The following is a 16027-nucleotide window of genomic DNA, read 5'->3' on the forward strand; positions in this document are numbered from 1 at the left end:
AGTGATATGAAGCAGAATTAGTATGACTAAAATTTAATTCACCTGTGAATTTACAAATCCTGTGTTATGATTATAATTTGAGCGCTACCATTTTTAAAGGAATCAGTATGATTACAGTGATTATAATAAAATTACAATATAATTTTGGATAGGAAAGAGAACTAAGGAATCCCTCTAGTCCTATCTCTGCATTCTATAGGTTAGAAAACTGGCCTGGAAAAGTTCTCGAAATAAGTTCAAGGCAGAGTAAGGACGTGATTCCAGTTCTTCGACGTTTGGTTCAGGGCTTTTTCCCCTAATACTTGATTCTACCTCTCAATTATGGATTATTACTGTCACTTTAAAATTTATGCCAGGTTTTACATTCATGTCTCTACTTGCAAAAGAAATTTAAACTAAAAAATTTTAAGTGGATAATCAGGTAGAATTTTCCTTTTTATGATAGATAATTCAATATTGTTACCACTTCACTTAGAACATAAAATGCAATAGAAATGTTATTGTATTTTCCTTTCTTAAACATGTAAGCTGTTGTAAAGTCATATTTTCCATGAGTAAAGTTAGAAAAATTTAGGTATAGTCAGTCCAAAAATATGCCTTGGTTCTGAAAAAAGAAAATAATGTCATACAATGGTAAATGCAATACTGGATCAATTCAATTCATTTAAACCCATGTACTCTGGTTACCTTCCAAAATAAGTCTTCTCAGTAGTTTGTCTTCTCTGAGTTGTTCTTCGTAAAACTGATTACTGCTTTGTGATTCTCGCTAGATGAGTATTTATGTATAATACAGCTTTCGTCATTATTTTTCCTATGTTCTCAGCTAAATGTTCTAAATGATGCATTTATTGTTAGGAAAACAATAAAATCTTTATATATTGCCCCCTCCCCCACTAGTTTAGTGGTTCATAAATAATTATGCTGGTTTAAAACCGAGACACCAATTATCTTAACTTCCTGAGATGTCTGTCATTCTGATGTACTTATTTGTAGATTTTCAAATGAGTCTCTGTCCCTGGTTGGATTGATAATTATTGTCACAGAGACATCTTTACTTCCTAATTGTCTGAGATATATCAATACTTTCCCATTAAAGATGAATTTAAGTTATATAGCTCATTATCACTGCTGTTCTAGCCTTCCAATTTTTACCTTTTCCGATTTACTAGTGGGCACTCTCAAAATTTATTTTCCTGGGTGCATATCATCCCTTTTATATTCCTAGCAGAGTGTTTGAAAAAGTCTTAAGCATTTGGAAAGTCCTGCTTTCCTTAAAGAATTCCTTTTACTTTGTAGGATGACTCACTGTAAATTCCATTATGACTTAAGTGTCTAGACCCCAGGGAAGAAGGTTGGCTACAGAATGTGAGTTAATTTCCAGAAGCAAATCTCCTCTTCCTGAAGAAGAGAACTGATTGAAGCAGGCCCAATGGATTGCACCACAGGACTGCTAGTTGTCCCCGGGAAAGGCTGATTGTCTGCAGTTTCCTCCTAGACCTAACCCACAAGGCTGGGGTACCATACTGGAAAGAGCCCTGAAGACCAAGGTCTTGTTGCTCACTCCTCCTAGTAGAACATCAGATGGGTCATTTTCAGCAAGTCCCCTTATCTTGTGGGTCTAAATTTGTTCATTTGGTGGGACTTCCCTGGTGGTCCAGTGGTTAGCACTTTGTGCTTACAATGTAGGAGACACTGATTTGATCCTTGGTCAGGGAACTAACCTAAGATCCTACATGCCTCTTGGGCAGTGTGGCCAAAAAGTAAAATAAAAAAAAATGTGGAATATTTAAGTTTGTTTATCTGTATATGCTTAGTTGCTCAGTCCTGTATGATTCTTTGTGATCCATGGACTGTATCCCACCTGGTTGCTTTTTCCATGGGATTCTCCAGGTCAAAATACTAGAGTGGGTTGCCATTCCCTTCTCCAGGGAATCTTTCCAGCCCAGGGATGGAACCCGGGTCTCCTACATTGCAGGCGGATTCTTTATCATTTGAGAATAAGAGAACTGAACGAAATTATCTCTGAGGTTTATTCAAGCTCTTGTAACCCACTGTAGGTTGGATACAGCATAGGATAATTTAAACAAGTACCAGAATACACTCCACTTCTTAGAAGCAACAGGTTTGTTTTTTCTTGGTGGCCCAATGAACTTTGCACTGGATGGCGTTTCCATTTTTGCTTTTGCCATCTGGAAGTTTAACTTCAAATATGCAGCCTTTCTCCACAATTCTGTGGCATGTCTGTGGTTTTGTATATTAACCTTTGCCTTGATTTGAGCTGGTTTTACCCTCCATTTCTACTGGACAGGGTCCTTATTGCTCTGTATCCTATTATGTTTTATGTGTCTCTATCAGGCACTTTGGAATGAGGCATGATAGAAACATAGGTCAGGAAATAAGATAATGGGAAGAAGAAAGATGGAGTCAGGTGTGCTAGATTCAGTCTGTCACGGACTAGCTTGTGACCTCAGACCAACTCTCCTGAGTTTCTGTTTCTTCATTGGCAATATGGGCAAATCCTTTCAAGGCTGCAGGAAGAATTAGGTGAGCAAACTCAGCTAAAATACCTGGTACAGAGGAAGCGAGCACCAAATATCAATTTCCCATTTTTCCCCTTTCTTTCCGATGGCTCAGCTTTACTGAAGTAAAATTGACAATCAAAAATTGTAAGGTTTATAACCCAAGGGCCCACTATACAAAAACACTGTGAAACAAGAACCATTGCTAAGTCAATCAACATACTCATCCCTTTACATGTTCAGTAGTCTCCACTATTTTCTGTTGTGATAAGAACACCCAAGATCTATCCTCTTAGCAAATTTCGAGTACACAATGAAACACTGTCAACTATAGCCATGTTCACGCTCTCTCCAGACTCCTTTTCATTCTTCCCTTTCTTGATTTGACCCTGAAATGTATTAGCAAGCTCTAGTCAACAGCTCTAAGTCTCAGCAGGGTTCTCTTTGTCACCCACATCTCTGTTTCCTAGGACAGACATCAACCACGTTGGTCTGGATATGACGAGTGTTCTAACTCTCTAGGTTCCAACTCTCTCTGTCTCTGCTACTAGGAATTCAATTATAGGGACAATTTAGAGTTGAAAGGCACTGACTTCACACAATGCTTCCCATGAATAAAACACAATTTGGTGGTCAAAATCAGGAGTCAGGCATCAGGGGACCATTTCTGATTTTGCTTATGAGCTGGTCATACGGTATTTGAAATCCTCACCTCAGTTATAAAATGAAGCCAAGTACATTTGCTGTTTATGAACCCTACAGGGATGTTGGAGAGATTTGCAAATTGCTTTAGAGCTCTCAGATGAAAGGTCCTATAAATTTAAACCACTTATGTGGGAAAACACTCAGGATAAGGCTCTCCAAGTAACCTAGTTTCTTTCCGAAGCATAAGCAGACACCTTTAAGGCTCATGGGAGGAGTTCCTTCTGTGAGTGGAGACTTTGAGATGTCTGTGGATGACAATGTTATCATCTCCACAGTCAGTGTTTTCATCCATAAATAACAAGCATTAAGTGCCCACAAGGTGCTCTGCACAGAAATCAATGGCCACTTAGTTCCTAAATCCAGCGGAAAAGATTAATTTCATTTTTAGAAGAGATTTGAGAGAGAATACCTTTATCCAAAATCCTTTTCTTCTAAATCTACAGAAGAGAGAATCTGCAGACCTGAAAATCATTTCCAACAAGTTTTTAATGATGACACCCTGAATTCTTATGAATAAATCTAGTTGGTTCTGAATAATTATTTTCCTTTACAGCCCTCAATCAACATCTGGGTTTCCTTTCCTAAAAAAATGCTCAGACTATGTCTTTCCCACTCCTAATTCTATTAAAATGGTTCCACTGCCCCAAAGATAGTGGAAACTGTGCTAATACAATATGGTAGCTATTGGCCACATGTGGCTAAGTCTAAAATAATAAGAAAATAAATAAAAATTTAAAAAAAGAAATGCTCAGAAAACCTAATGAGAGCATTTAAATGCTTGGAGAATAAAGGCTTTGGGTCAATCATACAGGAAGGTGCCTTGCTTATTTCTTAGAACGATTGACATGACGTTCACGATCTCTCTGGAAGGAGGTCCCTAATATGCAAGACACCAGTTAACCACACCTCTCATCTATGTAGGTTAAATGGTGATAAAAGGTGTACTATGGGATGCCCTCCTTTCCTGGGAAATAAGGGTGAACATTTGAGATCTAAAAGTAACCACAATGAAGCTGAAGAAAAGCGGAATCCTATTAATTATGAGTAAGTAAATAGGTGAATTAATAAGGTACACCTCATTGGATTATTTCTTTCAGCTATTTATGAATTCAGTAAATAATTATTGTGTCCCAGATCCTGGGATAGGTGCTCTGCATGTAAGAATGTGCTCAGTTGGCGCCAGGACCTGGAAATTTGGGAGGTTGAGGTAAGCAGGCTCATGGGATAGAAACTCTTCTGGTGCGGGTTGTCTGGAAAATTCCAGTTGCTGGGTGCTCTGATGGAACAGAGGACCCTGGCAGGCTACAGTCCATGGGATTGCAAAGAGTATGACATGACTTAGTGACTGAGCACCCACACATGCACGTGCCGATGGGGACAACTTCTTCTTCACGTGTCCACTGAGGATCATTCTGACTTTTCTCTAAGGGACCTCTGGCTGGGACATTCATCAGAGACAAAAGAAGGGATGCGGGGGGAGGCAAGTCTAGATTCCTTCCATTTAGGGACTGATTGGAAGTTCACAGATTTCATCACATAGTGCATTTTTCTGAGATGCGTTACCAGAGTTCATGGAATTGAAGGCCTGGAAGTTTCCCTTTACCTGTTCTGTAGCCGGTGCTGTTCAGATAGACAGCAAACGTCCGAGGCTCGTGCACCGCCTGCCAGGAGGGGGAAGAGCAGTTCTCGTTGTTGGTGTAGATGTTGTGGTTGTGCACGTACTTGCCAGTGAGCATGGAGGAGCGGGAGGGGCAGCACATGGGCGTGGTCACGAAGGCATTGGTGAAGGTGGCTCCCCCTCGCTCCATAATCTTTCTGGTTTTGTTCATGACTTGCAGGGACCCTGAAAGGCACAAGGCCAGCACTGCTTAGCAGACAGCACTGCACAATCACCCACTGATGTCATGTCCCTCTGTTCCCCTGACTTGTTAATGTCCCTCCCTTGGCTTGAAGGAGTCTGCGATTGGACCAGTTCTCATTTCCAGGACACAGTGCAGCGCTGGGGATCCTATCATCTTAAGTATTTTGCAGAATAATAAACACATTTTGGCGTCTCCCTTCTTCAATCTCAAAGGAAAAAACTGCAGGCTCATCTGATCATTAAAGCTAGAATTTTAGAGATGGAGTAGATTCAAAGGCCAGCAGCCCTTTGAAGTTGATTAGAGAGCATCAAAACTCCTAGCTCACCAAACTCACACCAGCTACAAACACTGCAGAAAAGACAGATAGAGTACTTTTATCATATCAAAAAAAAGAGGGAAAAATTTCTGCAGTTAAGTAAAAGTTCATCCAAAATGCGTGTTTAACTAAAAAAAAAAAAAAATCTCCATTGCAACTTGGTATCCCCTAGTAAACTTACCACTTACCTGGCAGTTTTTCTATCAGGATCACACGATCAGTTTATGTTTTTGCCTGTTTCCACGTCATTTAAAAAGATGGATTGTTTGCTTATGAAAGAGCTATGATTCTATTGCATTCAAAAGTATTTGTATTAGTAGTAAAATATTCCATTTGAACTCTAAAGGATGAAACTGTACATAAGATTGCCGAGAAAGAAAAAAGAAACCTCTTTTGATTACTCAATCCAGCCAAACATGGCAGCTGAATCCCATCCAAATACTGCAGGAAAAAAAAAAAAACTCAGGCCAGAATTCAATAGTCTTTTCAGGACTTGTCAAGAAATGCACTACAGAGCACTACAGCCAAGCCCATTGCATTTCAATCCTGGAGCCTCACATTTCCAACAGGTCCTACTTCTTCCAAAGAAAGGGAGAAAGTCTATGTCGTTTTCCAACAAGGAAGGAAATCGTAATGCAAACCAGGCAAGCATTCAGAGCAGAAGAGAAGTGTGCAGCCATCCAAAAAGCCACAGTCGGCCTCATATTTTTTCACATACGCGCTTTTACCGTTTACATGAAAACAGAAAGACGGTTTCTAATTGTGTCTCCTTAGAGCTCTCTAAGTATGCCTCGCTGAGGAGGATTCCAAACTGCTTTTTCTGCCCTGGTTGTCTTCAGAAGATCAAGAAACTTATTTTTTTTTTTGCCATCGATGAATAACATGTAGTGAGCGCCCACTTCATGCTGAGCATTCATTCTACTGACCTCAACTCTCTGGACTGGTCCCGCAAACACAGCATTAACAAAAGCAATGGGAAGTTCTCTGCTGCCTCCAATCTTCACTAGTAAACTATCTAACAAGAACTTATATATGAAGATTGCTTGGATATATTTGCAAAGCAAGGTAGTGTGGATACAGCAGTAAGCAGGGCATATAAGGACAGTGGTGACAGGAGGCAATATTTAGTAAGAACTCTGCCACAGTGGATGGGGACGACTGGAAGGAAAGGAGGAAGAAGAACTGGGGATGAGCGAAGTGCATCATCAGGGGCATGTGCAGTGGTATGTGCGGTGCACTGAAGGTGGGATGAGGTAAGTGGAGTGATGAAAATGGCACATGAGTCTTCTGGAATGAAAATGAAGGCTTCTCTTGATGTAATGGGTGGCAGAGTAGCAAATAGCTTGGCGGCTGGGGAGAGATATTCAGCTTTGACAGAACAGACAAAATGATGGCAGAGTAAGATCTTTGTCAAAGGGATGAAGGACATGTTATGATAAAAGTCTTTGAGAGGTGTTGCTATGACAATGGAGGTATGTACAGACGAGGAAACAGGCTGGTCCATCAAAGGTATGGCCAAGAGGTTGCTGAAACCCCAGGTCGTGGGGTGATAAGAACTTGAACGGCGTTGTGCCTCTACAATAGAATGACTCTTAAGAAGCCGACCTAAGAGCTTCCCTGGTGGTCCAGTGGTAAGAATACAGGGTAGACACCAGTTTTATCCCTGGTCCAGAAAGAGCCCTTATGCCACAGGGCAACTAAGCCCACGAACAACAACTACTGAAGCCCACTCACCATAAAGCCCACGCGCTGCAACAAGGGAAGCCACTGTAATGAGAGGCCAGTGTACCTGCATCTAGAGAGCAGCCCCCACTCTCTGCAACTAGAGAGAGCCCACACGCAGCCAAAAAAAAAAAAAGAATAAATAATTTTAAAAAAGATACTTATTTAAAAAAATAGAAGACCCAAGAGATGCTGTGATGTATCAGAGGCTGTGTGTTGACTAACACTTTTCAGCTTGGGAAGAAAACTGGATAAGTAATGGCTTCACTGTTGCTCAAGAAGTAACTTGACAAGAACTATGCACTACAGAAGATCAAAGAAGTGCACATTAAAAATGTTGTGTTTTATATTTATGTTAGTTGATCATAAAAGGGATAGAGCTTGGAATAAATACACGCAATGAAACACAGGAGTGGGGAGAGATTTCAAGGTTAATGTTAAAGTCCATTCACTTATTCTTTTCTCCTCTTTAGAAATCTGCGGAGATTACTTATGGTAACAGTTTGAATTTTGAGAAAACTTAGCAAACACTATTGACCAATTTTTATTGCCTAATGGTCTCTTCATGTCAGAGAATGACTTCTCAGAGTTTCCTCATGAGCTTAGCTAGACTCAAAATTTTTTTTTTTTTTTTAAAGCAACTGGAGGCTGTCCTCCAAGGTTGCATCATAAAGCAGCAACCTCCAGTTTACAAACTCATTTGGACCACAACACTGGATGGGAGGTGGAAATCTGATCTAAGATCATATGATATGAAAACTAAAGGTGAAAACTCAGCCCCATACAGAAAGAAGTGAAAGTGTTGGTCACTCAGCTGTGTCCAACTCTTTGTGACCCCATGGACTGTAGCCTACCAGTCTCCTCTGTCCATGGAATTCTCCAGGAAAGAATACCAGAGTGGATTGCAATGCCCACTTTGAACCCAGGTCTCCTGCATTGCAGGCATATTCTTTATCATCTGTGTCACCAGGATCAGTTCCATGCATCACTCCTGGAATTGCCCCAGCCAGGACTGTTCTCTCACTCTAAATATCACTCTTGGGACTTCCCTGGTGGTCCAGTGGTTAAGACTTTGCCTTTCAACGCAGAGGGGGCAGGTTTGATTCCTAGTCAGGGAGCTAAGATTTCACGTCTCTTGGCCAACAAACTGAAGCATTAAAGAGAAGCAATACTGTAACAAATTCAACAAATATTTAAAAAATGGTCCACATCAAAAAATCTTTTAAAAATAAATAAATATCCTTTTCTTAAATGACTGAGCTGGTTGTGTTGAAGAACTAAAAAAAAATCCCTCTAAACCCTCTGCTTTCAACGGACTTGTCAGTCTAAGTGAACAATGAAGATGTTTGGTCTTTGCTGCTGCTGCTGCTAAGTCGCTTCAGTCGTGTCCGACTCTGTGCGACCCCATAGACGGGAGCCCACCAGGCTCCTCCGTCCCTGGGATTCCTTCTCCAGGCAAGAACACTGGAGTGGGTTGCCATTTCCTTCTCCATTCGTCTCTGCAAGTACAGTGGTAACAGCCCCACGGGTGGGGCTCCTGACTGAATGTGAGCATCTAGCTTGAAACTTCTCAGTAAAGAGGATTCTGAGACAATGCTACTCCAACGTTAAAAATCACCTGGAGAGCATGTTATGTTATAGAAAAATTTGCATTTCTAACAAGCTCCCTGATGACATCAGTGCTGCCTGCCCACGGTCCACTCCTGGAGATATACCTGAAGCCTGACACAGAACCAGGGAAGCTTTGAGCTGAAAGAGACTTTAGTGGGTGCTTCTCTTTAAGTGATCTAAGTGGTTTAGACCACTTCCAAAGCTGTAAGATAGGCAGACAGGAAGAGAAAACACTGATTTCATATTTATTCTCACAGATTTTATGACTGCGTGTGTGCTAAGTTGCTTCAGTTATGTCTGACTCTGTGCAACCCGGTGAACTATAGCCCACCAGGCTCCTCTGTCCATGGAATTCTCCAGACAAGAATACTGGAGTAGGTTGCCATTTCCTCCTTCAGAGGATCTTCCTGACTCAGGGACCGAACCCACATCTCATGTCTCCAGCACTGGCAGGTGGGTTCTTTAGCACTAGCGCCACCTGGGAAGCCCAAGCGGATTTTATACTTGCTCCCATTTCTAAGTGTTTCATATGTAGCAAATCACTTAATCCTGACAATAACTTTCCATAGTGGGTGTTATTATTTATTATTCCCACATCAGGGATGATACATTGAGGTACAGAAGGGTTAAGCAACATGCCTAGGACTGCACAGACCCTAAGCAGCAGAGCCCAGATACAAATGCAGGCTGTCTGTTCAGAGATCATGCTCTTAAGCTCCATCTAGGCTGAGTACTGGCTGTGACACTGACTTCTGAAGACTGAGAAACAGAAATGATGTCTGCTCATAGTAAGGGTAGGGCTCATTTACTCATTTGCTTCCCAGGCGGTGTCAGTGGTAAAGAACCCGCTTGCCAGTACAAGAGGCATAAGAGGACACAGCTTTGATCCCTGGGTCAGGAAGATCCCCTGGAGGAGGGCATGGCAACCCACTCCAGTATTCTTGCCTGGAGAATCCCTATGGACGAGGAGCCTGGCAGGCTACAGTCCATGGGATCACAAAGAATCAGACACAGCTGAGGGCAACTTAGCACATAAGTATTTTGCTTCATCTAGCCTCTTAGGGGAGATACTAACAGACACTAAAGCCTGTCTCCTGCTTTCTTATGGACTGAAGTGATTTCAGTAGCTTGGGTCTGGGTGGGAGAGGGGGCGTGGGCTGCAGATGTGTCTGTCCTTAGAAGCTGAATGTTAAATGCTGCCTGGGATCTTGGAGTCCCTGGGTGGACACAGATGACGGAGTGTAGGAATCATACCTCCTCCCTCTGCTGAGTCAGAGCGCTCCAGCAAGGTAAGTATAAAGCCCCTTCTCTTCTATGGCTGTGTAGTGGTTCATGTCAGCCAACACTGCCTGGTCCTGCACCTATGGCCACTGTGACTGCACCATTGATTTTTCATTGGGAAACTACCCAAAATGATTCTGTATCCATGCAACTAATAATTATGTGTTTCCAGCTTGATGGGTGGGACCATGTTTTGTCCTATAGCTGGAAGGACTCGGTTTTGTTTTAAGCCAGAGCTCTTGACCTCTCTGAGTTTCAGGACTTTGGTGCCTAAAACGCAGATTGTGCTGATTCTTAGTTATCAGAGCAATTATTTCATGGGAATGTTATGAAACTTTAAGGCTGAAGATTCACCACAAGATTGCCAAAGCAGGACTTAGGAGGATGAAGATGAGAAAGAGTCCTGGACTTGAACTTGAGGGGAAACATCTGAGTTTTGGTCACAGATGTGCTTGAACAAATCATTTACCCTCTGGATTTGTGTTTCTCAGCTGTAAAATAGAACTAATAATAGCTCCCCGGACCTGTTGGCAGGGCTGTTGAGCAAATGGCATGAGCTGTGATTTACTGTGTGACCATCTTGGCCCCAAGATGTTTCAGTTACTCTTGCCTTTCCCATCGCCCTCTCTCTCACCACATCTGAACTCCAAAGCCAAGGTAAGCATACAGAGGCAGCCATAAACTGCATGTTTGTGTTCCTTTAAAACGTATAGGTTGAAACCTAATGTGCTAGTTTACGGTGTTAGAAGGTGGGGCTTTGGAAGGTGATTAGGTCATGAGGGTGGAGCCCTCATGAATGGGTTTAGCGCCCTCATAAAAGAGACCTCAAAGAGCTTCCTGCCTCTTCTGCCACGTGAGGACACAGTGAAAACACAGCATCTATGAACCAGGAAGCAGATTCCCACCAGACACAGAATCTGCTGGAGTCTCGATCTTGGACTTTTCAGCTTCCAGAACCATGAGAAATAAATGTCTGTTGCTTATAAGCCACTAAGTCACCCAGTATTTGGTTATAACAGTATGGTATTTGGTTATAGCAGTCCTGATGGATTAAGATAGAAGTTTACTTTGTCTATGCTTCAAGACTTAAAATATTAAAGCTGGTTTAAAGACATCAGTTCTTGTCTACCCATCATGCACTGTTCCCCAAGCCTCTCTTAAGCGAGAAGCCTGGCTTCATTATCATTTAAAACGGTCCTTTGAGGTGGAAGCCTGACAGGGATGCCATGAAGTGACCATGATGAAGTCCAGTAGTTGGCATGGGGGCACTGCTGACTGGGCTGGCTTGAGGACAGGGAAGGTCCGGGCCACAGCTGAGTCTCGAGGTTGCCAAGAAAAGCTGCCCCAGTGCCAGAGGTCTAGGTTGGGACTGGGGATGTCTGCCATCCCTCCCGCAGGGGCGGGGGTGCTTTGACAGTAATCAGCTGTGGGCTGGGATGCTGCTGGGCCAGCAGTGACTGAGAGAGGAGAAGCGGCACTCTCTGGGAATCCTGCAAGGTCTGCCAGCTTCACAATTCTGATGGGGTTAAAAATCAAGGATCCAGGAGCAGTCCTTTGAAGGTGGTGTGTGCTGGGTTACTGGGGCCTGACAGAGTCATAGCCAGGAACTTCAATTGTTCTACAGGCTTCAAGTCATTTATTCTCAAATAGCATGCATGTAAAAGGTCAGAGGGGAGAAAATGTCCCACTCATCCGGATGACTACCGAAATCGCACGGTGAACTTGAATTACTTTACATCCACGTTAAACTTTACACCAAAGATTTGCCTTTTCTGATTCAAATATCTTAGCATTTGATATTTGAAATATTTCAATATTTTGTAATCAAATATTAAACTTTTAATTGAGGCTGTTCATTATGTCCAGAAAAACTCACAAAACTAGAAATTTGATAATAAATTTTGTCATCGTCATTCATTAAGGAAGTCCCAGGTATGTGGTATTTATACAAACCTGGCTTCATAGGAGACACACCTCTGTGTGAATTACAACTGTTCATGGTTTGATGAGTGATAATGACCAGCAAACACAGCTCTTATCAAACATATAAGGTTGTTTCTAGATGCCATTGTTTTATGATGGGGTAGAGTCAATGCTTGAAATATATAAATGACCTGTACTAAGCACATCCTGATAATTTCTTATGCCAACAATTAAGTATGGAAATTTAAACAGTGATATTTCTCATACTAAAAATGGCTTTATTGGTCTATTGAAAATTTGAATTCTGAAAGCATTAGAAAAAAAATAACATGATCAAACAGTATACCCCCCCCTTTTTTTTTTTTTTTACCAAAACTATGGAATTGATAGGGAAAAAACCCACAAAAAACCAGATGTTTCAGCTAAAAATAAGTTGGGGAGGGAAAACAAGTTGGGGAAAGAAGGGACAAAGAAGCAGATAATAAATCTGTCTGGAATGTTTCCAGGTCACTAGGACTCATTATTTTTTCCCCTAAAGAGCTAAAGGCCATTAAAAGTGGAGACTAGCTTTTTAGGGGAATGGAAGTAAAAATGCCTACAGGGCTAGACAGAGAAGGCAGGCAAGTGAAGCCAGCCAAGTACAAGAAAAATCACAACGCTTTTGTCTTTCCAGTTTTGTACCCTTGATAGAGATGTGGCTATACAGAATTTCCCCCTGATGATAAAAAACAGCAGTGTGGACATGATGGCAAAGACAGGTGCTACTTGGTCCAGGTGTCAGGGAGCAGTGGGGAGTGGTGGGGATCCCGAGGGCCTGGAGAGGATAGGTCCCACCCAACGGGGCAGATGTGACTCCTCTTTAAGCATTATTTTTTTAAAATTTCAGCTGTGCTGGGTCTTCATTGCTGTGCACAGGCTTTCTCTAGTTGGGCTGAATGGGGGCTACTCTTACTCTTTTTTAAACTTTTTATTTTGTATTGGATATAGCCGATTAACAAACAATATTGTGATAGTTTCAGGTGAAGAGTGAGGGACTCAGCCATACATAAACATAAATCCATTCTCTTCCAAACTCCCCTCCCATCGAGGCTGCCATATAGCATTGAGCAGAGTTCCATGTGCTATATACAGTAGGTCCTTGTTGGCTATCCACTCCAAATATAGCAGTGTGTACATGTCAATTCCAAACTCCATAACCACCCCTTCTCCACATCCTTTCCCTGACTGGGGGCAACTCTGTGTTGCGATTCATTGCAGTGACTTCTCTTGTTGCAGGGCATGGGCTCTAGGCATGTGGGCTTAGTTGCCCCTTGGCATGTGGGACCTTCCCAGACCAGGGATTGAATCCATGTCCCCTGTACTGGTGGGCAGATTCTCTAACCACTGGATGACTAGGGAACTCCCCCTTTAAGCATTTAACTGAAGGCTGCCTCATGGGAATGTAAAGTTTTAAAGAAAAGCCCTTCCCATGGCTGCCTCACGGGAATGTAAGGTTTTCAATGACTTTTCAAGACAAGTCAGGATCTGGATTTTTTTTTTCCCCCCTATTATATAAAAATCACTTGATATTTTTAATGCTGCCTTGATTTCGATAAGTATGCTGGTTAAGCAAAACACATCTGTGGAATAGCTCTGGACTGTAGATCCCATTTGTGACCTCTGCTTTAGACAAAGTGTTTCCATGTATTTAACATTTCTTAATTTTACTTATGATATAAGTAGATCATAAGTCAGCCTTCCTAAGATGTTAGCACCAGCCCAATTTCCTAAGAATTTAAGAAATGCCATGTTGAATGAGATCAATGGTCTAATCAGCTCACTATTTTGCTTTTTAGAGTGGTAACCAGGGACCATTGGGGAAAGATTTATTCGATTTTTTTTTTGTTTTTGATGTGGATCATTTTTGAAGTCTTCATTGAATTTGTTACAGCATTGCTTCTGTTTTATGTTTTGGTCTTTTGGCCATAAGGCGTGTGGAAATCTATCTTAGCTCCTTGACTAGGGATTGAAATTGCATCCCCTGCCCCCCTGCATTGGAAGGCAAAAGTCTTAACCATTGAACTGCCAGAGAAGTCTCATTTGGGAAAGACTTAGAGCTTAATCTCTTTGACTCTAGCCTCAGAAACTTAGGGGAGTCCCACAAGCATTTTTGATTTTCTTCTTTTTGACTTGTAAAATATTTCAAGTGAGGGAAAAATAGAATAAATAATGTGTCTTTTAGCTTTTTTAAAACAACATTTGCTCATAGTTGCTTGAGATATCTTTTTATTTTTTTCAGATCTGTTTTTAAAATTTCATAATAAAACGTGGATACTGCTGATGTTCTTGGTTACCATTCCTTTCCTGGATGATAGCCATCATCCCAAACTCTTTTAATCATGTCCATTTGTGTTTTTTTAGCTTAAAAAATAAAGCCATAATTCAAAAAGATACATGGACTCCAATATCCATAGCAGCATTATTTACAGTAGCCAAGATATGGAGGAAGGAACCTAAATGTCCATTGACAGATGAATGTTCAAAGAGATAGGGTTTAAATGTTTAAAGAGATATACCACATGTATATATAGATGGAATGTCACTCAGCCATAGAAAAGAATGAAATAATGCCATTTGCAGCAAAATGGATGGATCTAGAGATTGTCATCCTAAGTGATATAAACCAGACAAAGACTAATATATGATATAGCTTATATGTGGAACCTAAAAAAAAATGATACACATGAACTTATATACAAAACTCACAGACACAGAAAACAAACTTATGGTTATCAAAGCAGAAAGCTGGGGGAGGGACAAATTAGATGTTTGGTCTTGACATACTAGTATATACAAAATAGATAATCAACGAGAACCTACTGTATAGCATAGGGAACTATACTGGACATTTTGTAATAACCTATAAGGGAAAAGAGTCTGAAAAAAAATAGATATTTTTGTATGTATAACTCACTTTGCTGTATGCCTGAAATGAACAGAACACTGTAAATCAACTATACTTCAGTTTTTTTTTAAAGATATAAATCTTCCACCCATTAGCTTTGCCTAAAAGCCTAAACTATTTACAGATAGAGGCATAACCTGAAAACCACTTCCCAAGTGGTGGTAAAAACAAATCCAGAAGCATGGGGACATTGGTTAAATTACTTAATCCTTCCACGGACTAAGTTTTCTTCTGGGATAATGATCTTTGAACTACACACCCAACTTGGATGGAATGACAATAAAATGCAATAATGAGAATAAATGTTCTTAGGAAAAGATAAAGTGTTATTCACATATCAGGGGCTAGCACTTTTATTAATAAATTCCTTCTGTGCCTCACCCCCTTCACAAAGTACTAGTTTATTTTATTTGTCCCCAAAGTTAAGGGAGTGTCCCCCATTCCTACTGAGTAAGAGCTTTTCGTCCCAGCTTGATTTCATAAACTTGGATTACTATCCTTCTTAGTCTTGTCTTTTCAGACAAAAAGATAGAATTGTTTCATTTTTAATTTCTCAAAAGGAAAAGTATTCGATTACAAATTTTGGAATTGTTTTCCTAAGCCTTTTCTAAGTTTGATATCCTTCTGGAGGCACAGAAGCCAAAATGCTTGCAGAATTACAGGCACAAAAATTTTGCTTTTTTAGGCGAAGGTTTGTTCAGTATTTGACAAACAAAATCACATGTAAGCAAAAAACCAAAACAAATCAAACCATATCAAAACCACAATGAGAGACTATCTCACACCCATTAAGATGGTTATTATCAAAAATTCAAATAACAAATGTTGGCAAGAATGTGGAGAAACTGGAACCCTTATGCACTGCTGGTGGGAATGGATAATGGTGCAGTTGCTATGAAAACAGTACTGTGGTTCCTCAAAAAATTAAAAATAGAATTATCTAATGATCCAGTAATTCTATTTCTGGGTATATACCCCAAAGAATTGAAAGCAGAGTCTCAAAGAGATATTTATATACCTATGTGCATTGTAGCGTTACTCACAATAAAAGAAAAGCAGAAGCAACACTAAAGTCTAACAAGAGATAAATGGATAAACAAAGGGTCGATATACACATAATGGAATATTATTTAACCTTCAAAAG

The 16027-nt window shown here is 40.8% G+C and overlaps 1 protein-coding gene across 4 annotated transcripts in view; it reads right to left on the reverse strand.

Annotated features, from left to right (window-relative positions):
* The window catches only part of SULF1 (sulfatase 1), a 184007-nt gene that overhangs the window by 65120 nt on the left and 102860 nt on the right, over nt 1-16027 (reverse strand). For all 4 annotated transcript variants that reach the window (XM_065902843.1, XM_065902842.1, XM_065902840.1 and 1 more), the window contains exon 5: nt 4828-5067. In XM_065902843.1, coding sequence (XP_065758915.1) covers nt 4828-5067 — 240 coding nt within the window. The remainder of the gene's footprint in view (nt 1-4827; nt 5068-16027) is intronic.

Source organism: Muntiacus reevesi, chromosome 12, assembly GCF_963930625.1.
Source record: "Muntiacus reevesi chromosome 12, mMunRee1.1, whole genome shotgun sequence".
Taxonomy (NCBI): Eukaryota; Metazoa; Chordata; class Mammalia; order Artiodactyla; family Cervidae; genus Muntiacus; species Muntiacus reevesi.